The sequence below is a fragment of the Myxine glutinosa genome, chromosome 1, assembly GCF_964187855.1.
Source record: "Myxine glutinosa chromosome 1, kmMyxGlut1.1, whole genome shotgun sequence".
In the NCBI taxonomy this organism is placed as follows: domain Eukaryota; kingdom Metazoa; phylum Chordata; class Myxini; order Myxiniformes; family Myxinidae; genus Myxine; species Myxine glutinosa.
The window spans coordinates 414425662-414452205 of record NC_136261.1 but is presented as its reverse complement, the minus strand read 5'-3'; the positions used below and the strand labels follow the sequence as shown (position 1 = coordinate 414452205).

At 42.8% G+C, this 26544-nt stretch overlaps 1 protein-coding gene across 10 annotated transcripts in view; it reads left to right on the top strand.

The window, feature by feature from the left end:
- LOC137419059 (uncharacterized) overlaps positions 1-26544 on the top strand; it is a 53135-nt gene that overhangs the window by 15629 nt on the left and 10962 nt on the right. For 4 of the 10 annotated variants that reach the window (XR_010982752.2, XR_010982754.2, XR_013621922.1 and 1 more), the window contains 3 exons: positions 1913-2345; positions 11168-11305; positions 23165-26499. Coding sequence is in view for 4 of the 10 variants with exons in the window: in XM_078770549.1 (XP_078626675.1) it covers positions 26438-26499 (62 nt within the window). In the remaining 6 variants the exon portion in view is untranslated. Of the gene's footprint in view, positions 1-1912; positions 2346-11167; positions 11306-21101 lie in introns of all 10 variants that reach the window. The other 6 variants (XR_013621923.1, XM_078770550.1, XM_078770551.1 and 3 more) reach the window with 4 other exon arrangements.

Here is a 26544-nt window from a genome sequence, read left to right as displayed (position 1 = left end):
ACATATTTCCATAGAAGATGTCACCAAAAACATTCTGCCATGGCCTGCTTCCATGTGAAATCCCCATTCACATTAAGATTTCCAAACACATCACAATAATAACTCAATCACAGTTCATTTCCAACCTCACGACCACAAAAAACACAATACCTTTACACTTTACATAAGAAGAAGTAGATGTATTTTATATGCCAGACGTAGGGCACCCCTTTATATGAACTTTTCTAGAGCATTGCTTGGTTCTTCCTAAGAACACGAGGGCAGTCCAGCATGCACACACAATTTTTTGAATGTCCCTTATTTTCTGTTTGGCATTTTCTACAAGCTATGGAATGTCCCTTCTTTTCTATACTTTGCCACATGGCACATACCCTATAAAGGGGCCTTTTCTATGCCGATGGCATTTCCCCCAAGAATGCCCCTTCCTGTAACATGCATTAGAAAGGAGGCGGTTATGATTGGATATGATAGATGTTTAAGATATGAAGGGCAAAGACAAATTAAGTGCAGAATAATTATTCAGCAGAGATAGAGACAGGACCAGGGGCCGTAGCCTCATAAAGAAAAGAAGAGTTAATACAGTCGTAAGGTAATAGTCAGGCAGCTCAGCAAATGGATGTCTATGTTCTGGACAAAAGCACTAAATTTTCCCCACATGCTGCCCATAGCTTTAGCTTTCCATTTTTGGTAGGAACCACTTCCTCCGAATACATTATTTTTTTGCAGTATTTTCAGTGACTATAGCACATTAACAGTATTCCGTTTTAATTTTTTTTTCAAGTTTGATGTTCAGTTTCTTTTTTGTGTTACTAAAAATCGTCTGGTGCTTTTCTAAATGGTATAGTTGTAAACCTTCGCTCAGAAAATTGATGTTTAGACATCAAGATTGTGATCCTAAGTGGCCTAGAAGCTGAGATATTGGTAGACATAGGTTTTTTACGTGTCAGCGATCTTGGAAATCCAAGATGGCCTCCATATTGTATTCGGAGGAAGTGGTACCTATCAAAAATGGAAAGCTAAGTTAACTGGTAACAAGTGGGAAAAGTTAACGCTTTTGTCCGGAACGTCCATATCCATCTCAAATCCGGTCCTAATCTGCCTGACTATAAGGCTCTTTCACTCATTGAGTAGTTAATGCATGGTATGGTCTCCGAGAAAGGCAGTGACAACAGAACCAATAAATAAGTTTAAATTCGGATTAGATAGATACCTGGAAGCTTTAGAGATAGAAGAGTATCGGGATATTGGCAAGACGTTTGTGTCTTGAGTATGGATTGGGTGATTGTGTGCATCTGAGTGAAGTGAATTGGAGTGGAGTGGAGTGTCGTGTCTGTGGGGGATCTCGTCAAAGGGTAGTGTGTGGTTGATGCTGTGTGTTTTTTTTTCATCCAAGAACTGCCATCGCCCAAACGTATCCCCTCCCCCCACCCCACCCACCTCTGAAAAAATAACACAAAAGATTGCTTTTTCTCATTTTTATTTTATTTCAACAATTAAAATAATTGTACTTCCCCATTTGTAGTTGATGCGCTTGGCATATCCCTGGTTGTGCCACATCATCTCATCTACATTCCTCCCCTCATTCACCAAATGAAATTGCATCGTTTTGGCGGATAAACTTTGTCTGGTGTTGATGTGGCGCAGCATAATGGGCCGAATGGTCTCCTCTAGTTTGCTCTGGGTTTATTTTTGTCTCTGTATATAATAACTCACATTCATTAGATGCTGATTGATAAGCAAACGTACAAAATGGGACACAGCGGGTGAACAAACTCGATGCAAAAGCCTGCATTTATTGGATAAAAATGTATTGGATTGTCAATGGAAATAACTCACAAAAATTGCAAACAGAGTAAAGAAAATAGCATGTATAACTTTTCTGTGATTAACATAAGCATTGTATCCTTCGCAGGTCATCGTTGAAATGGAGAGTTTCTTGGAATGGCTGAAGTTCCAAGGCCTCAGAGCAGAAACAGCCCAAGCAGTGATCGATAAGCTTGGAATTGAGAATCAGAAGGTTATTCGAGCTTGTACTGAGTCGGATGCATTGCGGACCGAGCTCCTCTCCCTCTCCAAAGAGAAATTACAATTTGCAATGTATGCTGATTTCTGTAAATTTATGAATTCTTTTTCAAAGCCGCAAGATGTCCAGATTGCAGGTTCTTCTCTTTTGGGAAGTATTTTCGTCAACTTGGAGAATGTTATTCGGGAACTTTCCAGTTTCTGTGAAAAGATTTTTGGATCCCCAAATGTGCACCTGGACAACGTTTCTGGTTTCTCTGGAGTCGGGTTCAGTGATGTCTGCAGTCTCCGCTCTCAGCATGAAGCGTCAAGACCCACGTCTGGTATGAGACTTTTTTTTATACCACATCGCATGTAAACAAATATCTTGGTCTTCCGCCATTGTTTTGTTTTGCATACTTTGAACTTGTGTAATCTCTTTTGGTGCAGTTTTGTATTGTCTAGTATGAATGTTTTTTTGATGTAGGGTACAAGCTAAATTTTTACCTCACCTGAAACATATTTCTGGGAAGCTTATGGGATGGCGCATGGTCAGTCCGTCCTTAGACACTTGCAAGTTCTTCTCTGAAACTGCTGATGCGATTGTGACCAAACTCTGCGAAGATTATATTTTGTGTGTTGGAACTCAAGTTTGTTCAGGGCATTAAAAAAATAATCGAGGTCTCAGGGGGTCTTCTGGGGGTCAAAGTGGGTCCAGGTTTGACCCACCCAGGTCCCGAAATTAGAACTACACAAACGATTTCGATGAAACATGACTACAACCTTCATCACCCGTGATGTGCAAAAGTTTGTTCGGGAATTTGAATAATCGGGGCTATTTCCCCCTTTTTTTTCTTTTTTGGAAATTGCATTGAATTCCAAGGTGTTCCGTGTTTAACGGTGCATTTAAGTTATCTGCAAGCAGAAAGTAGTTTGTTCCCTCTCTTTAGCCGTGGAAGGCTTATCCTTCTTATCCCACGCTTTTTGAAAAATATAAAGACGCTTCATCATAGTCATTGTAATCGGCTCCATCCGTATGTCTGTCTGTCTGTCTGTCATTCTGTCTCCTCCTGAACAGTTGTGTAAAAATTCACATACTTGGTTGTTATGATCACCACCTGGCAATAAGGTGCAAGAGCAGTATCATTTTGACCCTGCCACCTGGGTACATTACCAAAAATAGGGGCAATAACCTTGGCGCTCACCTGGTGGAATAAACAGTATATTACACTGACAAAAGGTATTTTTAACCAGTTTCAATGATCGCTAGAAGACAGGGAAACATGTAGAATCATACAACCATAATCATAAGACTTTAAACAAACAAAAAAAAAAAAAACCTATTTCGAGGGAAAAACCCTCCTCCCCCCTCTCCCCCCATCCCGCATACTTCCTCAGACCCCAATTCTTGTAATGACTTCCAATGAAACTTATTTTCCGAAACAACTGATGGGATTGCAACCAAATTTGGCACAAATGATATTTGTTGTGTTGTGACTAAAGTTTGTTCACGGCATTAAAACAATTGGGGTCTATGGGGGTCTACCGGGGGTCAAAGTGGATCCAGGTTTAACCTCCCAAAATAGGAATTTGCTTTTTCCTCTGAAACTACACAAACTATTTCGATGAAACTTTCAAGTTCTTCGGTACATCATGGGTGTGATGAAGGTTGTGGTCAAGTTTCATTGAAATAGTGTGTGCAGCTTCAGAGGAAAAAGCAAATTACTGTTTGAGGGGAGGGGGGAGGGTGGTCAAACCTGGAGCCACTTTGACCCCTGGAAGACCTTAGACCTTGATTTTTTTTAATGCCATGAACAAACTTTAGGCACAACACAACAAATATCATTTGCACCAAATTTGCTCGCAATCCCATTAGTGGTTTTGGAGAAGTTTCATGTGTTTACGGACGGACGGACAGACGACGCGCCATTGCATAAGCTCCCCTGAACTTTGTTCAGGACATTCAGAACTTCAATGTATAAGCTTCCCAGACCACACACACACACACACACACACACACACACACACACACACACACACACACACACACACACACACACACACACACACACACACACACACACACACACACACACACACACCTCGACTCTGATTCTCGTATCTGAATCCATATTCAGATCTTCATAAACATCGAATCTATTTGTAATTGTCACACATACAACCTGTCCACCAAGTTTCGTCCAAATCCGTTCTTAACTTTTTGAGATATCATGTTATATATCGTTTTTGGTCCCAGCTCCCAATAGTAAAGAATCACTTTAAAAATTCTACTAGCCGGATCCGAATCCGGATCTTCACCCAAATCGAATCATTTCGTCCTTGTCACATAAACTACCTCTGCCAAATATCGTCCAAATCGTCAATAACTTTTTATGATATCTTGTTCACAGACGGACAGACAAACGTACAGGGGTGAAAACATAACCTCCATCCGCCTTTGGTGGCGGAGGTAAATATATTTGCACGTGCACACATAATCCGCCCGTCCAGATCGCAATTTGTGATGGGAGATAAACAGCCAATTAGTTGTACATGTTGAAACATCTGATTAGCCTGTGACACACCGCACATATCTTGAACATCCAATTTAAATGATGCAATTGCATAGAATCGCGGCCTCACAGACAATTATTGTTGAAGGGGATTCAGCACATTGCTCCTCATCGTAGGTTGATCCAGGTGAACTTACACAAGATTCAGCAGTGACCAAAATGATTCCTTTGAGGGTCTAAGGCTGGACAAATTTAATATTGCCATATTTCTTCAGAGGATTGCATCTATCCTCAAATATTCTCAATGCATGTCAGTGAACTGCTCTATTACTGTCCTCTTCTTCTTCCTCCTCCTGAGCTAATTCAAGCACTCCTAACACATCTATACGATATTCACCATCCCATGTTAACTCCCAATCACAAGTCCTGCACTGCTTGCTTCAAGTCCTACAATACACTCTTAAACATGCGGTTGCCAACATTTTAAGTTTTGTTGTTATTTAAACGCTTATGATTAGGTTTTGACAGCGCATCAGATATTCACTCTTCGGCGATTGGCGACTAACTTTGAACTGTTGACCATCGCACATTAGTGTTTCTACACACGTGTAATTCTTAAACACCTTTCGTAAATTCAGCCCTTTATCTTTTGAATTCAGAATACCGTATATTCCAGCGTACATGTCGAGGTCTTCTTCTTTTATGGTATGGACCTCAAACATCTGCAGCATTCGCTTATACCTGACAGATCTGTCCATAGAGGTTGCTTCTAACAAACCAGACTTGATCTGCTTCACAGAAACTTTCCTCCTTCAAGATGTCTCTGACTCCTTAGTATCTCTCCTGATTACTCCCTCCTCTGGTATAACAGACCTGAGCCTTGTCCTGGTGGCAGAGTTGCTCTCTATATCAGAACTCTATTCCTCAATCTCCCTGCATTGCCCTCACTCCACTACACCTCAGGAGTGTCTCCCTCCTCCAAATCCTGTTGGCGTCGTCAAATCTGTTTCTGGTGTTTGTTCCCCTTCCATCCCCTCCCTTACCTCAAACGACTACACAGCTGATGCCACACATGAAAACTCTGAATGCCTCAACTCTGCGTTTGCCTCTAAATCTTGTGTCCCAAACCCTCGCTCTCTGGACCCACCTTACCCAGTCGTACCCCGCTGATCCTGGATTCTGTATCCTTCTCTCCTGACAAGGTGAAGTTTCTGTCAAACCTCGACTCTGATTCTGCAACTACACCAGACGGCATCAGCCCAAGGGTCCGAAAATCCTGCCCTGCCGCTAAATCACATCCTCTCTCTGTTCTCTTCACCCTCTCTTTTGCTCAAGGTCATCTGCCATCAGCCATCTCTTTGGAAATCAGCCAACCTTACCGCTTCACTCATAAAGGTGCAAAAACAGATCCCTGCAACTACAGACCAATCAGCCTACTCCCAAACATCAGCAATGTCATGGAATCCATCGCATCCTCTAGTAAATCCTTGCGCTTCTTCAATGGCTTGATCTCTGATTATCAATTTGGATTCAGACAAGGACACTCGACTCGTGCCATGGTGCTTTTGCGGTCTCAACAATGGACAGATGTCCTCAATGTCAAACAGGAAATCAGAGCCATCTCCCTTGACATATATTGTGCCATCGATATGGTCTGGCACCCCGACCAGCTCTCCAAACTCTCCTTCGATAGTATCCATGGAAATCTCCACGCATGGCTTGCTGAATTCCTCTTCTGTCGCAGTCAACATATGGCCCTGAATGGAATTCTCTCATCTCCCCTTCCTGTTCAGGTTGGAGTTCCTCGAGGCAGTGTTCTGGGCCCTGTGCTTTTTCTGGTCTTCATCAATGATCTCTCCGACTCTCCAGACAATACTCTATCTCGTTGCTGAGGACTCCACTCTCTGCCGCTCCATATCTCAACCCTGAGATCGGCAGGCCTCTTCACTCTCTGCAAACCTGGACAAAATCAGACTGGTCAAACAAGTGGAACATGTCTTTCAATCCTGACAAATCTCACGCTCTCACTTTGTCTCTCTGAAAAGACGGTTGGGAAAAACCTCCCAACGACTTCCTCAACAATCCTCTCGAAGAAGTTCTGTCACTCAAGTTTATGGGGTCTCACCATCAGCCATGATCTTTCCTGGGAAAACCACATTTCCAAAGCTGGCCTCCAAAGCCTGTCGAGGACTGGGCATCCTCGTCGTTTGAAGTCCTTCCTTGGCACCTTTGAGCTCCTCACCACATGCAAAGCTTTCAACCACAGTCTGATGGAGTACTGCTCTACCTTCTGGGTTGGTGTTCCTTCCTCACAACTATCTCGGTTTCACGCTGTAGAAATTAAAGCTTTCAGAATCATTGGTATCTCCCACGATGAAGCCGATTCTGATGGCCTTTCACTTGCTCACCGCAGGCAGATTGGTGGTCTTTCTGTCTTCTACCGTCTCCTCTCCGGCCTAGCTCTCCCAGCAATGTCTGTGCTCTTTCCCCCAAATATTCATTCAGGATGCACAAGGTCTGCCAGTAAACCTCTTCATGTGAAACTGCCAAAATCAAGTCTCTCTGGCCTCTGCTCACCTTCACGCTTTCATTCCTCTTTTCTCCCACGTCTGGAACAAACTCCCACACTCTCTTCAATCCCACTCCTCCCTCCAGGTCTTTAAAACATCTGTTCACCACTTATCTTATCTTCCCCCATCCAAAACCTTGATCTTTTCTACCCCCACTAATTTCACCCGATCCACAATTTTGAAATACCAACTTCTTTCCTGGAAGTCCTTGTAGTATCCTTGTGTTTTATACTTCTACCACCACCACCACCCCCCCCCCCCCATTCCCACGCCTCCTCCCCCCCAAGCCCTCTCCCTCCCACAGATTTCCCGATGTCCCTGCTGTTGTGTTTGTGTGCTTCCCCTTCTCTCCCCATCTTGTCTACCGGTCCCCTTATTATATACTTTGTGTGTCTGTTTTGATTTTTTGTGTGATAAATGTTAGCTCTTTCACGAGCCTCGATCCTGTATACAAAAAAAATAATCTTTCAGCTTCCCCCATCCTAAACCTTGATCTTTTCTACCCCCGTTGATACACCTCAAATCCACCTCTTTCAATCTCAGACTTCATTCCTGAAATTCCTTGCAGTGTCAATTTGTTTTATACAGTGTACCATCCCCTCCCTCCCCACCCCCAGCCCTCTCCCTTACACAGATCTCCTGATGTCCCTGTTCTCGACTGTTGTTTTGCTTGTGTGCTTCCCTCTCTCTCCCCATCTTGTCTCCTGCTCTCTTTATAATATTGTTGTGAATTTTGGGGTAGGGCATATATAGATTTAGGTAGATCTGTATAGGTATCATGCTTTGTCTGTCAAGTTGGAACAATCTCGACGTGAAGTCATGTTAGCCCGGTTTGTCGGATCAAGTGTGTACTGTGATCATACGAGGATGATCCAGTAATAGGTAGAATAGGGACTAAGATAATTCCCCTTTGTATCAAACCTGGTGATCAATCCATCGTCCTGTATGGCAACGCACTCCTATAGACACTTAGCCAGACCCTTAGCTGCACACATTAATTAATTTCCCTCTCCCACAATAAGACGTTCAGAACCACGGGTAGGAAACCAGTTCTGGGCACCGCCGATGGTGCCGCAGTCAGCCACATCACCAGCTGGCATAGCAGGCAAACATCTTGCAAGGCAGGCTGGGGCCACGCCCACTTCACACGTGATTGGTCAAAAGGGTTTTGATGGGAGGATCACACCATGGGGTAAGAAGCTGGCCACTGATTGGTGGAAGGAAGGTGGAAGGAATCGGCAGACTGATTGGCCACCGACCGATGACACCTCGGCCAATCAGTGAGGAAGGCGCAAAAAAGAGCCACAACAAGCGACGCTCTGGTTGGAGGGAAAGCGAGTTGACGTCAGATGATCGCCAGTAAAACCTCTTGCTGGCTGGCATTTTGAGCTCTTCCCTTTGCCCTCTTGCATTGGACTGTCTCTCTGTGCTGGACCTTCTTGCTTCGGACTTTGGTGGAGGAACGAGGAGTTCGAAAGTTGGTGGAGAGACCAGCACCGACGATTCTCTTCCCCTGTGTTCACATACGAATGACGTGCGAGGCTTGTGGTTGGAGCGCTGACGAGCGATTGCGCGGGCGTGCCGAGGGCCGCCCCGCGCCAACGACCAGGCAGTTCCCGCCAACACCAGCGCTGTGTTAGATGAACGTGCTCGGTTCCAGACTATCCTTGACGAGGACACACACTGCAGACAGATAAGACGCACCACGCAGAAACATACAACGTTTATTTTTCATATATCCTCACCATCTGTACGTGTGTGTGTTTGTAATACGATTGCTCGAGTTAGAGGGATTATACCGGTGCATTTTATTTTGGATTTATCGGTATCCGTACAATAAATAGTTTATTTTTGTACATTGAATTTGGTTCTCGCTTGAGTTAATTTCCACAGGGAGAAGACATCATCGGGGCCGTGAAGGTAAGCCGCGGCATTTTCCCCCAAAGCCCCCTCTTGTGTATGATCCACCATTGAATTGATTGTCGCCTCATTAAGCTCGATTCCATCCATGCACGCTCTGTCTTCACAGAGCGTCCACACGGCAATATGTTTTATGTTCGCTCTTACACGATCCTCGAACTTGTATACCAAAAAAAATGTCACGCTGAGGTGAGCAGGTCCTGGTGGGCTTACTTGAGAAGGATATGGAGAGCTCATGGCCCAGGAAGCTGCATATGAGTGTAAAATTGTGGGAGAAGGACCAGAGGGGCAGTAGTAGAGGTGCCGAAAGCGATTGAGGACCCAACCCTCCCCTTACGCCCCCCCACCCCCCCACCCCACCACCAGCCCCTAATGGCTCGGAATAGTGAGTGGGTCGCCGTTGCGTTTGAGTAGGTGCTGTTGTTGATTAGTCCACTAATGGCACAGATGATGATGAAAATGCAGGAGGGACAGGCTGACTGGCATTCGTAGTGACATGCATGCGGAGCAGGCAGAGGTAAAGGCTGATCTGAAGGTTATGGGCAATGAGATAGCCGCAACGCTCAAGGCTGTACGGGGATAGGTGAGCATGTGGATGGTGTACGGAACGAGATGGGAGCAGGTGAGGCTAGAATGATGGAGATAATTTCGATAAAAGAAGAGGTAAATGGACTTAAACAGGGAGTACAAGGACATGTGGAGGAGCAAAAAGAACTGAAGAAGCAAATCAGAAGAAACACAGGATCTAAGGGCAGCTCAGAAGGATGTAAAAAGGGAAATGCTGGCAAGTAAGAAAAGAATGTAAAATGGGACATAATGGCCGAACATAGAAGATAAAAGAAATGGGATGAATGATTAGAGACAAAAGAACGGAAAATGAAAGAAAGAATGGAAGACACAAAAGTAATCTCAAGCACAAGAAGACAAGTGAGAGAGAAAAGAATGTTAAGGAGCAGATCATGGAATGTGTTGAAACAATGTGTAAAGATCAGGATAACGCATGGCAGGTGCAGGTGGAGAGGATAGGAGCGATCAAAGCGGACCATGACGAGGTGAGGATGTGTAAGCTGGAGCAAATTCATGTTGTGAAAGGGTGTGTGCTGAGCTTGGGTGCAATAACGAACCTGGGGTTCCTTTGAATGCCGAGCCTGAGTATAACAGAGTGTGTGCCGCGAGCATACAGAGTGTGTGCCGCGAGCATGCAGAGTGGAGTGCATGAACGAGCGAGAGTTGCACTTGCAAGAGCAAGAGCGAGAGCGAGAGACTTGCAAGAGCGAGAGCGAGTCTTGCACTGACTCAGACGGGCGTAACCATTAGCTCGACTGAGGGGAGGGCTGAGCCTCCCGAACGGGAAATATTTTAGATGCTGGGATGTTCTGGTCCTGTGTGCGGGAGATTAAAAAGAACAGGTTTGTAATCCGTACAGGTCCAAGGGAGGTCACATTTCAACACACTGCATGTCTTGTGTGTTAACAGTCCATGCCGGGCAAAACTAAAGTTTGTTCACGGCATTAAAAAAGTCGGTGTCTAATGGGGTCTACCAGGGGTCAAAGTGGATCCACGTTTGACCTCCCCCCCACCCCCTTCCCCCAAAATAGGAATTAGCTATTTCCTCTGAAATTACACAAACTATTTCGATGTTAACTTGACCACAACCTTCATCACCTGTGATGTACCAATGTTTGTTCACGGCACAAAGAAAATCGAAGTCTAAGGGGCTCAACGGGGGTGGCGGAGGGGAGGGGAGGGGGGTGGATACACCACCCATGCTGTACCAAATTTGTTCATGGCATTAAAAAAATCTTTTCCCCTTTGGGGTTGTACGGGGGGTAGGGGCTGCCCTCTAAAATAGGTATTTCCTTTCTTCTCAGAAACTACACGTACAATTCCAATGAAACTTGACCACAACATTCCGTTCATCCACCAGATTTTCCTGGCATTTACAAAAACGGGGTCTTAGGTAGTCTATGGTGGAAGGGGGGTGTGGGGGGGGGTGGGGTTGTTAATTCTGCTTTATTCTACCAGGTGAGCACACATGGGTATTGCCCTTATGTTTATATTTCAATTGAAGTATACATTCCATGACGTAACATGTTCGATGAACTCTCAAGATGGTTCTCGATCTCATTACCCTGCAAAAGACTGATGCTGATTTGAATACAGGTGATGTCCATCCTGTAAATGTGGAAGGCAGACAACACAACGATACATCTGTCACAGAAGATTCAAAATGTCCTCCTGCAAAGGAAGGTTCAGATGATAGTCACATGACAAACGGAAGTGAATCCCGTTTTGCAATTGGTGAGTGGAAATGTAAACAATTTACACATGTACGAACTTTTGTGTTGATAAATTATAAAAGTTTCGGGAAAATGTTTGTGTGTGTGTGTGAGGTGTGTATTTTGTGTATTTTGTGTGTGTATTTTGCATTTTGATTTTGACCCAAAAAAAAAATGGTGTGTTCTTTGTTTCTGTAGAACAATCCAGAAGTAATCTGGGACAAATAAGGTCCAGACACAGCTTGACAGTGAAGAAGAAGCCTTTTTTGAAGAAACAATTACAAAATCAAGACTCGCTTCCCGTATAAATACAAGTGCAAGTCTGGGCCTTGCAACACCAAGATTAATATTAAATTAACCAAATGCAAAACGGTTCGAGAAAGGGGAATACGTTATAAGTGTAATGTGTGCAAAATGGATTTTGCTTCAATGACTAACATCAAAATACACATGAGGATCCACAATGGAAAACACCCCCACAAGTGCTCTGTCTGTGATAAAGGTTTCTTGACAAAAAACAATTTGAATAAACATATGAATATGCATACAGGAGGGCATCTACACAAATGCTCTATATGTGACAAATGTTTCTCTCAAAAAGGCAGTCTGAAATTACATATGAGGATCCATACAGGAGAGCGACCACACAAATCCTCGATATGTGATAAGGGTTTCTTTCAAAAAGGCAATTTGAAAATCCATATGAGGATCCATACAGGAGAGCGACCACACAAATGCTCGATATGTGATAAAGGTTTCTCTCTCAAAGGCCATTTGCAATCGCATATGAGGATCCATGCAGGAGAGCGACCTTACAAATGCTCGATATGTGAAAAAGGTTTCTTTCAAAAAGGCAATTTGAAAATCCATATGAGGATCCATACAGGAGAGCGACCACACAAATGCTCGATATGTGATAAAGGTTTCTCTCTCAAAGGCCATTTGCAATCGCATATGAGGATCCATGCAGGAGAGCGACCTTACAAATGCTCGATATGTGAAAAAGGTTTCTTTCAAAAAGGCCATTTCAAATCACATTTGAGGATCCATACAGGAGAGCGACCTCAAAAATGCTCGATATGTGACAAAGGTTTCTCTCACAAAGACCATTTGAAATCACATATGAGGATCCATACAGGAGAGCAACCTTACAAATGCTCTATATGTGATCAAGGTTTCTCTCAAAGCAACAGTTTGAAATTGCATTTGAGGATCCATACAGGAGAGCGTCCTCACAAATGCTCGATATGTGATAAAGGTTTCTCTGACAAACGCAGTTTGCAACTACATATGAGGACCCATACAGGAGAGTGACCCCACAAATGCTCGATATGTGACAAAGGTTTCTCTCGAAAAAGCAGTTTGAAAATGCATATGAGGAGCCATACAGGAGAACAACCTCACAAATGCTCGATATGTGTTAAAGGTTTCTCTCGAAAAGGCAGTTTGACGTTACATATGAGGGTTCATACAGGAGAGCGACCCCACAAATGCTTGATATGTGATAAAGGTTTCTCTCAGAACAACGGTTTGAAAGTACATATGAGGATCCATACAGGAGAACGACCTCACAAATGCTCGATATGTGATAAAGGTTTCTCTCACAAAGGCCATTTGGAATCACATATGAGGATCCATACAGGAGTGCGTCCTTACAAATGCTCGATATGTGATAAAGGTTTCTCTCAAAACACCACATTGAAAATACATATGAGGATCCATACAGGAGAGCGACCGCACAAATGCTTGATATGTGATAAAGGGTTCTCTCAAAATAGCAAATTGAAATTACACATGAGGACCCATAGAAGAAAGCAAGCAACCTCACAAATGCTCGATATGTGACAAAGGTTTCTCTCAAAAAGGCAATTTGAAATTACATATGAGGATCCATACAGGAGAGCGACCTTACAAATGCTTGATATGTGATAAAGGTTTCTCTCAAAAAGTCAAAAAAAATAAACCTGAAATTGTCCCAGTGATCATCGGAGCAACAGGGAATATGGATGATCAAGAAAACCCAAAGTGATTACTTAACCCTACGATGCATTTGGGTACGATACCCCTACTCCTCCATTCGGCGGTCTTTTATGCCCTCAGGCTGTTGTTTTTTTGTTTTGCAATAACTGTTGTAAAAATGTTTTTACCCAAGATCTTTCATATTTGCTTCGAAGAAAGGGTGGTGCATGTCCCTGTGTGTGTGGATTTTTTTTTCCTTGAGGATTGGGGGAAAATTTTTGTTCTGTTTTTTTTTATCCCATCACATTGCCTGGGGGCAAGATTTTGTTTTTGCGATAACTTCTGACAATCTTCTTCTGATAAAATCTGACAATCTGACAATCTGCGTCTTCTGACAATCCAGACTTAATCTGCTTAACAGAGACTTTCCTCCTTCAAGATGTCTCTGATTCCTCAACATCTCTTCCTGGTTACTCCCTCTTCCGGTATGATAGACCTGAGCCTCGTCCTGGTGGTGGGGTGGCTATCTTTATCAAAAACTCTCTTCCTCATTCTCCTTGCACTGCCCTCTCTCCTCCTCACCCCCAGGAGTACCTCTGGCTATGGCTTCCTCTCCGCTCCCACCTTTTGTTCATATGTGTTCTGTACCGTCCCCCAAACAGTGATGACTCAATTTACATTTCACTCTCTGACAACATGGACCAACTTCTATCCACTCATCCCAACTCTCTCTTCCTCATATGTGGTGACTTCAACTGTCATCATGCCACCTGGTTGGGTGTGGGTTCCTCTCTCACCAGTCATGGCACCTCAGCAAAGGACTTCTGTGACTCACTGGGATTGACACAATCTGTTAATTTCCCAACCCGGATCTCAGCCAATGGAGTTTCTTCTCTTCTAGATTTGGTTATGACAAACTTCCCTGCTAATGTCTGCTGCTCTTCTTCTGCTCCAATCGGTTCTTCTGATCATGTGCTTGTCAAAGTGGACATCTCTCCGGCCATTCTCAGAGAGCCTCCTCAGCGTCGAAGAGTCTGGCATTTCACTCAGGCCGACTGGGACGGGCTTCAAGCAGCCATCAATCGTCTGGATTGGTCTCCCATCTCCACTGCCTCTGACATCAATTCTTCCTGGGAATTCTTCCAAAGCAAACTGATCTCTCTCATGCACAGATTTATCCCATCTCGTCTTCAGTTGTCTTACCCTTCCTCCCGTCCATGGTACACCGAATCTTGTGGTGAGGCAGTTGCCCTGAAACAACTTGCCTTTGCCTCTTGGAAGGCTAATCCAACTGAAGGCAATCTCAGTTCCTTCAACCAAGCTCGGAACAAGTGTGTGTCTACCCTCAGGAGTGCCAGGAAGCACTGTCTCTCCTCACTCAAGAACGAACTCTCAAACCTGTCTCCTTCCTCCAAATCCTGGTGGCGTCTGGTCAAATCCGTTTCTGGTGTTTGTTCCCCCTCCATCCCCTCCCTTACCTCAAATGGCCACACAGTTGACATCGCACGTGACAAAGCCGAATGCCTCAACTCTGTGTTTGCCTCAAAATCTTTAGTCCCAAACCCATCTCTCTCTGTTCCCACCTTTCCCAGTCGAACCCAACTGCTCCTGGACACTGTGTCCTTCTCTCCTGACAAGGTGGAGGAGTTTTTGTCTAACCTCGACTCTGATTCTGCAACTGGACCAGACGGCATCAGCCCACGGGTCCTAAAATCCTGCTCTGCCGCTCTATCTCACCCTCTCTCTGTTCTTTTCACCCTATCTTTTGCTCAAGGTCATCTGCCAGCATCCTGGAAATCAGCAAACATTACCGCTTTACACAAAAAAGGTGCAAAAACAGATCCTTTTAACTACAGACCAATCAGCCTGCTCCCAATTATCAGCAAAGTCATGGAATCCATCATTGCTTCGGATATGAAATCTTTCCTCTTCTCCAATGGCTTGATCTCTGATCATCAATTTGGATTCAGACCAGGTCACTCTACTCTGGACATGCTGCTTCTCCTGTCTCAACAATGGATGGAGGTCCTCAATGCCAAACAGGAAATCAGAGCTGTCTCCCTCGACATATCACGTGCCTTCGATACGGTCTGGCACCCAGCTCTGCTCACCAAACTCTACTCCTATGGTATCCATGGAAATCTCCATGCATGGCTTGCGGACTTCCTCTCTGGTCGTAGTCAACGTGTGGCCCTGAATGGGTTTCTCTCATCTCCTCTTCCTGTTCAGGCTGGAGTTCCCCAAGGCAGTGTTCTGGGCCCCGTGCTTTTTCTGGTCTTCATCAATGATCTCTCTGACTCTCTTGAAAATCCTCTCTATCTCTTTGCTGATGACTCCACTCTTTGCCGCTCCATTCCTCTTCCCTCAGATCGGCAGTCTGCAGCCTCCTCACTCTCTGAAGACTTGGCCAAAATCACAGACTGGTCAAACAAGTGGAACATGTCTTTCAATCCTGACAAATCTCACACTCTTACTATGTCTCTCCGAAAAGATCGACTGGACAACCCTCCCATCTACTTTCTCAACAATCCTCTCCAAGAAGTTCTGTCGCTCAAGCTTTTGGGTCTCACTATCTGCCATGATCTTTCTTGGGAAAACCACATTTCCAAGCTGGCCTCCAAAGCCAGTCGCCGACTGGGCATCCTCCTTCGTGCGAAGTCCTTCCTCGGCACACCTGAGCTCCTCACCACATACAAGGCTTTTATCCGCAGCTCAATGGAATACTGTTCTCCCCTATGGGCCGGTGCTCCTGCCTCACACCTAGCTCGGCTTCACGCTGTTGAAACCAAAGCTTTCAGAATTATTGGAATCTCCCGCGATGAAGCTATCTCTGAGGGCCTTTCACTCACTCACCGCAGGCAGGTAGGTGGTCTTTCTGTCTTCTACCGACTCCTCTCCGGCCTTGCACCCCCAGCTCTCTCTGTGCTCTGTCCCCCAAATATTCCTACAGGTCGCACAAGATCTGCCAGCAACCCTCTGATGGTTAAACTGCCGAAATCTCGGCTCTCTGCTCACCTTCACTCTTTCATTCCTCTTTTCTCCCGCCTCTGGAACAAACTCCCTCACTCCCTTCAATCCCACTCCTCCCTCCAGGTCTTTAAAACAGCTGTTCACCACCATCTCTTATCTTCCCCCATCCAAAACCTTGATCTTTTCTACCCCCGCTAATTCACCCCAGATCCACCTTGTTTGAAATTCCAACTTCTTTCCTGGAAGTCCTGGCAGTGTCCATATGTTTTATACCTCTCCCACCGCCCCCTTCCCTTGCCCCCCCACCCCCCAAAGCCCTCGCCCTCTCTCAGATCTCTCGATGTCTCCATGTCTCTCGGTCCCTGCTCTCAAATGTTGTGTTTGTGTCCTTCCCCCTCTCTCCCCATCTTGTCTACCGCTCCCGATGTTATATGTTTTATGTGTCGGTTTGTCTTTCTGTGTGATTAATGTTCGCTCTTTCACGAGCCTCGATCTTGTATACAAAAAAAAAACAAAAAAAAAAACTATATGTCCTTCTTTATAAAGTTTAATTGTAAGTGACGTGTTAAATTTAATATGAAAAGGTGTACGGTCTGGAGAACTGGGTGTTGTGGCTGTAAATTCTACTTGTTTATCAAAATCTGCCGTTTTCTCTGTGGATTTATATTGTAACTAGCAGAAGTACCCGGCATTGCCGGGTGGGGGAGGAGGAGGGGAGGGGGAAGAGGAGGGGAGGGGAATGGGGGGGGAGGGGGAGGGGGAAGGGTGGGAGTGGAAGGGGGGAGGGGAAGGGGGGAGGGGAGGGTGTGGGGGTGCCTGGGGGAAGAAGGGCCCCTCCCCCCTCCCCCTTCCCCTCCCCCCTTCACCTCCCCCTCCCCCCCCCCATTCCCCTCCCCTCCTCTTCCCCCTCCCCTCCTCCTCCCCCTTAACACCAGGGGGGTTGACTCATCCTGTCATCCTACCGAGGTCGGCAAATTGAGTACCAGTTCACTCTTAATTCCCTGTGTGCCGCAAGAGGCGCCTAACAGGGTTGGCGGCACGAACCCGGAAGTCGGAACTCATTGCCGTCAAATAAATGTGGCATGTATGTTTCACTCTCTGTCACATGCCGTTGGTCCCATGTCAATCGGATGAAGTTGAAAAATTAACATTACGAAGTTTCTCTGGGACGTACTGATTCCGAATAATGAAGTTGAAAAATTAACATTCCGAAATACGCTAATTACGCGAACAGAAGCACTGGCACTGCGAAGCGCTAGAGGGAGACGCTGCGCTCCCTCCCTTCGATTCCCTCCCTCTTCTGCTAGCGTTTCTGCGCTAATATGCTAATTTTAAAACCCGAAGTTTTTTTAAATTTAAGGTGTGCTGTAGTTGCTCTGAGACGTACTGATTCCGAATATGCCTTTGGTTTTTCTCTGCGATGAGTAGTTCTCGAGTTATAAGAGGACAAACAAACATACTTTACTGCTTTATATATACTAGGGCATGCCCGTACTATATATATATCTAAAATTATATCCCCCCCCTCTATTTACATGAAATGGTTTGGTCCATTCGCAAAGCCAGTAACGACCACAGAACCCCCCCCCCCCCCTCTATTTACATGAAATGGGTTTTTTTTTTTTTTTTTTTTTTTTTTTTGTATACAAGATCGAGGCTCGTGAAAGAGCGAAAATTAATCACACAGAAAGACAAACAGACACATAAAACAAATAACATCGGGAGCGGTAGACAAGATGGGGAGAGAGGGGGAAGGACACAAACACAACATTTGAGAGCAGGGACCGAGAGACATGGAGACATCGAGAGATCTGTGGGAGGGAGAGGGCTTTGGGGGGGAGGCATGTGAAGGGGGGAGGCATGTGAAGGGGGGGAGGCATGTGAAGGGGGGGGGGGGGGGTTTGGTCCATTCGTAAAGCCAAAGCGTACGGCGAACGGCTAAATCGCCATAGCTCGGTAACTACTTGTCCGATTAATATGAAACCTTGAAAAGGCACATCCTCGGGTCCCCAGCAATATACCTGGCAAGTTTCAAGTATATCGGACCCGTGGTTGTCGAGAAACAGCGGTCACAGACAAACACACAGACAAACACACAGACAGACACACAGAGATTGCTGGAATTATAGATAGATAGAAGTTGGTACGATTCGGCCAAGGAATCCCAGAGATAATTGCAATTAAGTGAGCCGTGACGTCACGGAATGCGCCGCCGGTAATACATTATAATTTATGGTAATCTATGCAGCACGACATGGTCATCACGGAAAACAAGGCGCCTTTGCCGGCGCAAAACGGCTCTCCCAGGGTCAAACTCGGTATCGTTGTGAGCGCACGGTTCAGCCTTTCAAGAAAAAGTTTATTTTGTAAAAAAATCGAACCACGCGTTAAAAAGATATGACTGGTTTTGTTCGCCAGCACGTCGGCGCTCGAATCGGCTCGCGATAAAATCCAACACGTCCTTTGTCGGGGTCGTCTGAACCAACCACGGGGCCTAGAAGGCTGGGACTGGCCTCAAAAGTTAGGTCTCGATCATATCTCGTAATGCTGGAAGCTGCACGTCTCTGTGATAATCTTGTGGACCATGACAAGAGATCGTGCGAGTCGCTCGCAACGGCTTCAAGCACTTCCGCATTCGACCATTTCATTAACGCCATACGCCCCGCCCATCAAAGCGCGTACGTATTAAACGAACATACAGTGGCGCTAGAGGGAGCGCTGCGCTCCCTCCCTTCGATTCCCTCCCTCTTCTGCTAGCGCTTCTGCACTAATACGCTAATTTTAAAACCCGAAGTTTTTTAAAATTTAAGGTGTGCTGTAGTTGCTCTGAGACGTACTGATTCCGAATATGCCTTTGGTTTTTCTCTGCGATGAGTAGTTCTCGAGTTATAAGAGGACAAACAAACAAACATACTTTACTGCTTTATATATATAGATAAATCACCTAATCTCACCAAGTAATTGTCATCTGTGGGGCTCGGATAATTGGTTAATTTATAACTATTTTTCATATGAATATTTTTAGTTATATCATATTTTTGTCATTCGGCCTGGGCCTTTGCATAATAATTTGATAAATCAACATCCGACTCCAGAGATCCCCTAAAGATAGAACCGTCTTTTCCAACGTAGGTCATTTTACATAAGATTTAATATAATACCATAAAATTTTCCATTATTGTTGAGGTGAAATAATACGTGTAAACATAATTGGCCACAACATTTGGAATTTACTTCTTGGACTTGAAATGTTTGAAAAACACCATACTGTAGGAATTTAATTACTTCAAGAGGCGGTGGAAGCCCATAACTGTCGAAATAATATTTATCCCGACTATTATGAATGCAAGTCCAATGCGTGCCATTCCCAGTATTAGCTTCTAAATTCATAATAATATTCGTTGTATTTTTAGGCAGCTTTGTTAATTCATCCCTCATACAACTACTTACGTTATCGAGGTTTTGCTGTTTGCAATATTTCCCAAGTTCTATATTTCACGTTGTATTCTCTCCAAAATGTTTAAACCACTCCTCCATTTTATTTTCGAAAATAAATTTTCTTTTTATTTAGGAGAAAGATATAGTCCATTACCCCCCTTTTAGTTAGTTTTACGCCCATCTGTGTGATAGAAGAAAGCGCATCTCCAACTAACGATCTTGCTTTATTAGGCAGGCCTTCAAGTTTTTCAGCAAAATCTACAATTACACCGCTTCCACTAACTTGTTTCTCCGACCCCTTGCGTCTTTCCATCTCCTTGTTATGTCTTTCCAATTCTTTTTGGGTCGCCAGTTGGGCCGTCTTTTCATTAGCAGTTTTTACCGCTGCTGAAATACCACCCGTCAAAGCTCCTGCTGCACTTAAACCGGCAAATAGAGGAATTAAAAATGGAAGAAATCCCCCATTTATCTCCTTTTGTGAATATTTCTTCAACATAGGTTTTGACATTTTAAAACTAAGTGAACCGGTACTATTTAATTCACCTGCACTTTTGTGAGCAAAACACTAATTCTTATATCACCCTTTCTTTTAATTGTATGAACATTAATCGTACAAGGTTTTTGATTTTGAACACAAGACGATAGTTTATCATGATTGATTTGATTAATATATACGTCAGTTGTTACTTTACTCATTTTTATATATTACGAAAATATATTTTCTAGTTTTTACTTATGTGATGATAGTCATAACACCATTATCCGTATTAATCTGTAGTTCTGTTTCTTCCAAGAGCAAACAATATGCATCAAGTTCTTCACTCTCTCCTCTTTCAATGTATAGGGAAGTATCCACTCTATTGGACTTTATAGTTTCCTTTTGAGCGCTCAGGTCAATCGCATTGATTTTATATAGACTTTAAACGTGACTATATCCAAAATGGGATCCTGATTACCATTTCTTTCACACACCTTTTGGTAAGACCTGTAGGCTTTGGCATAATCATTATTTTCCCAATTAATGTCCACTCTATCTCACAGATAAGGTGTTCCATCGAGAGAAACCTGAAGTTGTTTTACCTTAGTATTATCACACACCACGTTATTCTTATCAGTACCTTCCTCTCCATCTGTTTTCTTAAAAATGAGCAAAGGTATCGAGGTTTTCCTTGAAGAACACCCAAATTCCCATTGTATGTAGCGTGTTCCAGTTTAAGGTGTTGACATCTTCTTTTAAGGAAGGATACATTTAGGGGGGTCTTTGAGTTAAGTCTTCTATTCAACATCTCTTCCATTTTAAGACTGGGAGTATTGTCGCTGATACTACTGTGTTCAAAAAGTATCCGACCTTTATTTTTCGTGCGTAAAAAAAAAGAAGCTAGGGAGGCGTTGATTGGTGCACATATGTAGGCGATCCTAATGCGCACGCGTGAATTTTTTCCCACCTGCAGAAGCTGTCATTCGACGGCAGACCGCCGATGAGTGAGGACATGTAAGTGAGCGCCGTTGGATTTTCGTTTTTGACAAAATGATGGAAAAACTTGAACAACGCTACTGCATCAAATTTTGTGTAAAGCTTGGTGATTCCCAAGTGGAAACGATCTGCAAGATTCAACACCGTTCATTCCATTATGAAGGAGGATTTGGGCTTCAGGAGAATCTCAGCGAAGTTCGTACCAAAGCTGCTAACGATTGAGCAGAAGCAACTCCGTTTGGAGATCGCACAGGACATGCTGGAGACTGTGAACAGCGATCCCAGCTTCCTCAACACAGTGATCACTGGTGATGAGTCCTGGGTTTATGGGTACGACCCAGAAACCAAGTTGCAGTCATCACAATGGAAGCATCCAACATCCCCGAGGCCAAAAAACACCTGTATTACCTGTCCTGCCCTCCCCTCCCCCCCATCCCTCCCGCCAGCTCCCGCCCCCCTCCCCTCAAACCCTTATTGCAGCCTCTTACTGAGTCCAGGTCTTGTTTTTTTCTCTCTTTTTTCTCGTTTTCCCTTTTTAGTCTTATTTTCTTTTTTTTTTCTTCCATCCATTTTTTTCTCTTGGTTAAATAGAGTTTCAAAATAATTTGAGCATGATTGGAGCAAAATTGTTAATATTTTGAAGTGGTTATGATTTTTGGCAAAACATTTTGAGATGGTTTTCCAACTTTTAATTGTCAACAGGATGACAATTCTGCAGCCACTGGTGAAAGTGTGGCTTTCATTATGCAGCCATAGTGCAACATGGCATCTGAAACATTTGAGACATTTTTTTCCAATGAACTGTCTCACATCTGTCTGATTAATTTTGTCTCACTAATGAATCTATGTGATGCATGTTAACCATGAATTCCTCCCTTGTTCAACATGGATTGGTGTTGGATGCAATTTATCCCTTTCATCATCCATCATTCTACACCCCCCCCCCCCCACCCCACCGAAAAGGCTGGTGGGTGTTTTGTGGTAGGGTGTGGTCCAGATCAGCGTTATATCGGGTTGTTTGGGGGGTTTTATTGAACTGACTGGGGTAGGTTTTGCCTGGGTGGACATATGTCCTGCAGGTAAACGTTATTGTTTTCCCTGAACCATCGGGCATGGCATGAGGTGGCATTGCCCCTTGCCATGAGATATTATATCTTAATTTTATTGTTTTATTATAAATCAATATTGATATGTTATGTCGGTAATATTACCATTGACACAGCAATCAGGGATTGTGGATCTTTGCCAGGATTTTTTTCTCGGTGATTTTAAGATTGTTGTGTTAAAACAATTATGGTGCCTATACCATGTCATCAATGACATGATTATGATTTTACAAAATTGTACATGTGAGGTTTATCTGTGATGGAATTTTCCTGTAATTCGTATCAACGAATGCAGAGAAAATCAAAATTGTTCTGTGCAGACAGACAAACAAACGGATTTAAATGTAATATCCTCTTTTTTGATGGAGGTAATAGGATGAGTGGGAAGCATATTTTCGCTCCCTGGAGGGCCCCCAAGAGGCGGCATTGTGTTTCCTACTCGTGAAATGAGGAATTAGGGTGCATTGAGCTAAATGGTGTTCTATTGAATTTTAGTAGGATTTTTTTTTGGCTGATGTTTTTTTGTTGTGGTGGGTTTGGAACAACACACTATTGTTCTTTTGATAGAGCTTTTGATTTTCCATTCTCTTCCAGGCTCTTTTGTAAGACTTGATAGGAAAATGGATTAGAGTGGATATCAGAAGATTGGGAAATAACTGATTTTTTAGGGAAAATTTTTTTTTAGAGGAAGATGATTTGATTTTTTGATTTGATTTTGATTTGATTTTTGATTTGATTTTTGAGTTCATTCGAAGATAGTTTGATTAAAAATGTGATAAAATCCACATTGTGAAATCAATGTGGAATCAGAATATTTATGTTAATGTGAAGATACCTTCAAAAATGAGCAAGGTGGTAAGTTGACAAAAGTGAAGGAAAGGTCCGAATATATATTTTATATTTATGCTTAATATCTGGTGTGCCTTTTTGACAGGGAACACAATTACCTGGCCTCCGCAAAAGTGTTTTGGCTTTGGTGACAAGGGACCGATAGGTGGTTCCCCACCTGTCGGTGGTCATTTACCTGTCCGATCAGTTTGGGGATCGGTTGGTGAAACGGTGGTACAAAAAGGAGGTGTTCCTGGACTCAGCTGCCATCATCAATTGAAAGTTGGAGAGACTCTTCCTGGAATCACCAGTGAAGAACGACTGTCATATCAACCTCAGAAGACACACCACACAGCGGTTTGCCTAATACATTCCTATAGGCGAAATGGGAAATAGGGCCTGTCAGGGTAGAAAAGTTGAACCAGATATTCCACGAAAAGGTACTTGTACATATTCTATGTACAATCTTTATGGTGTAGAGGCCATTAGGGAGATCGAGAATTGGTATTTGTGGACAAAGGGACATGCCAAGGAGTTTCCAAGAAATGGTACATTTGAGCGAAGTCGATTGGATAGATTAGGACAAGAATTGAAAACTAGGAAGTAATAGGATAGGTAGCCCTGAAAGAACAGGCAATGACAAGGCCAGGTGTTTTAATTGTGGAAATATGGGACACTGGGGATGACGTTGTCCATATTCAAATAGGAGACAGGTTCATAGGGAAAAACCAAGATCAAGGGTACCAGTGCTTACTGGTACCTCAGACAACGATTAGGCCTTCATTGCTGCAGATCCCAAATGACGATTGGCCTCAACAGATAAGATCACTAGACCAACATGAGTAACTGTCGATGCTTCTTGTGTCTGAAAAGTTTTCGGACCAAGAATGATTTATTTTTTGCTTATTAACAAAATAATAATTAATTGATCAAATGCCGAAATTGGACATTTTTTGGAACATAGAATTAAAAGATCCAAGATTAGAGTTCATTCTGGAAGCCTCATATTTGCCAATTATAAATGTGGCTTTAGGGAGCATTTTGGGGAAAAAAATTTTTTTTTTTTGAATTTACAGAGTTTGGAACAATTGCTTTGCAATTTTTTTGGGGAACCAAGTGACAAGAGTCACATGATGATCAGGCGGGAATTTCGGACTAATTGCTTTGCATGATTGATTGGTCAGTGGTCGACTGACATGCAAACGGGTGTGTTGTCAAATTTGGATAAGTTATTGTGGGAACCAAAAGGGTGATTTCAATGTGGACATTATAGGGGTTTTCTAAGAATAAATTATTATTTTTTATCTGTTTGTGTAACTGCATTTCTAAAATTGAGGGACAAATTTTATGAAACACCCATCTTGATCTGCAAATAATGGTTCCAACGCAAACAAATATACATAATGTATGAATTTGTGTATTTTTTCTCTTAAAAGATTGCTAAAACTGACAGTGTGCCTCTCTTGAAATAGATAGTTTGATGTGGATGGGATTAAATATCCATAAAATCCGTAAAATAAAATAAAAAGACAATTTGATTATGAAGATTATCTCTTTTGTCAAGGCAGATGGAATACAAAGATTTGATGTGCTGAGTAGTAAGCAGCCATTAATTTATAGTAAGGAATTGTGAGTAACCTTGGGATTGCATTTTTGATAGAATTTATATGAGAATAAAAGCTATTTATGAATATCAGCTTCATGTTAAAAAAATATACATATATGTGGGAGTACAAAATTAGCCAAATTTGTAAGAGATCTTATATGGATTTATCAGAATACTCTGTCCACGGATTTTTGATATATATGAACTTGAATTTTATCAGCATATAAATTGTGTTGTGTTTATGTGTATTAGACGTAGATCATATGGGAAAAAAAGATTAGTAAAGAAAATCTTGCTGAAATTGATACCGAAAAAAAGGTAACACCAGATTTTAACGAATATTGATTTTCATAAAACAATGAATCTTTAAATGAATGTGATAAGGATAATATCTTCAATTTGTATTCATTAATTAATTGTGGGTAAAGGAATTAATTTATCATAGTGGATTGTTAACAGCAGCCTGAAATGTCCTGAGAGTGTGCATCCATATAATTAGAAATCCCAGATTAAAAAAAATTTGGTGGAGGTCTTAAGTGGGAGAATACTTGCTTGGTAGATAAAAAGGTACTGCATGTTGGCAGCCACTTTTGCGGCCATTTAGGCCAAACAAATTGGGAGAAACTGTAATTGAATACATCATTTACAGATGAGTATTTGTAAAGTAAAAAGGGAATTTATTGATTTGGGAGACATTTTTCGAAGGTTTATTAAAGTGTTACAATATGACAGTTGGTAAGGAAAATTATTGGATGAGAATTAGATCTGTTATAAAATGAATTTGTTGACCCTTTGAAGTTAATTCTTAGAAATGTTGTTTAACTAGCATTTTGAGTTCAAATTGGAAATAGTTTGGTAGAGCCTTGGTTAAAACCCTTGAGTAGATCAATAAGGGTGATCCTGGACCACTAGACCATCCCATCTATTTACATGGGGTTTTCTCATATACCCTCTCTGCCACCCAAAAATCTTACCCTTTTTTCTTACGCCCTCTTTTCTCCCGATGATCATCAATCTACCCAGTCTATCATTAACCCTATGATCATTCGATCATTCTACCAATCTACCCTATGGTCATTCTATCATTAACCCTATGATCACTCGATCAGTCTACCCTCTCTGAACATAGAGATCAACTCTCTGCCCATTCTTTCATTGATCCAACAAATATATTGTCATTCATCATTTTCTTTAATCCATCGATCCTCCTACTCGTCTCATCTCCATCCAAGATATTCACAAACAGAACCCGATCGCTATTCAGTCTCTGTGCTTTTATAAAGTGAAAAGTTTCCCTCAATGATCGAGTCTGTGCGCCACCAGATTCACAAATCATTTTGAGGTTATAATAGATGGTCTGTCCTCCAACGATGTGGCGTCCATCAAAGTTCTCAGACCATTCATAAATACTTTTCCTTCCTCCTTCTAGAACGCCCATCTTAAGATTCAATCTTTGATCAGTCTTCTCAATAGGAACTCCCATTAGCTTTTCTTTCTTTAACTTTTTACTTTTTTAACATTAACATTAACTTTTTAGATATTACCATTTATATACCAAGGCTACCATACTCAAACCTTTTCTAATTAATAGCTCACTTTTGAGAAATGACATGTTTTATGACTTGGATCACTTCCCAAAGGTTCTCATTGTTTCATTTCCTGTTTTTTACACATACGCCCTCAGTTTCCCAAATGCTGATAAGCAGTTCCTTCCCGAAAATACATTTTGTTCATTATAAAAAGCCGTATTCAGTTCAATTTTAAACATTGCGAATGAAGATGAGCTTGTATTATTCCAGTCTTTCCTCTGATGAAGAATACTCACCAGGACATTGGTAAGTTTCGTTTGGTGTTAAACACTGTTAATGAGAGCTTTGTAT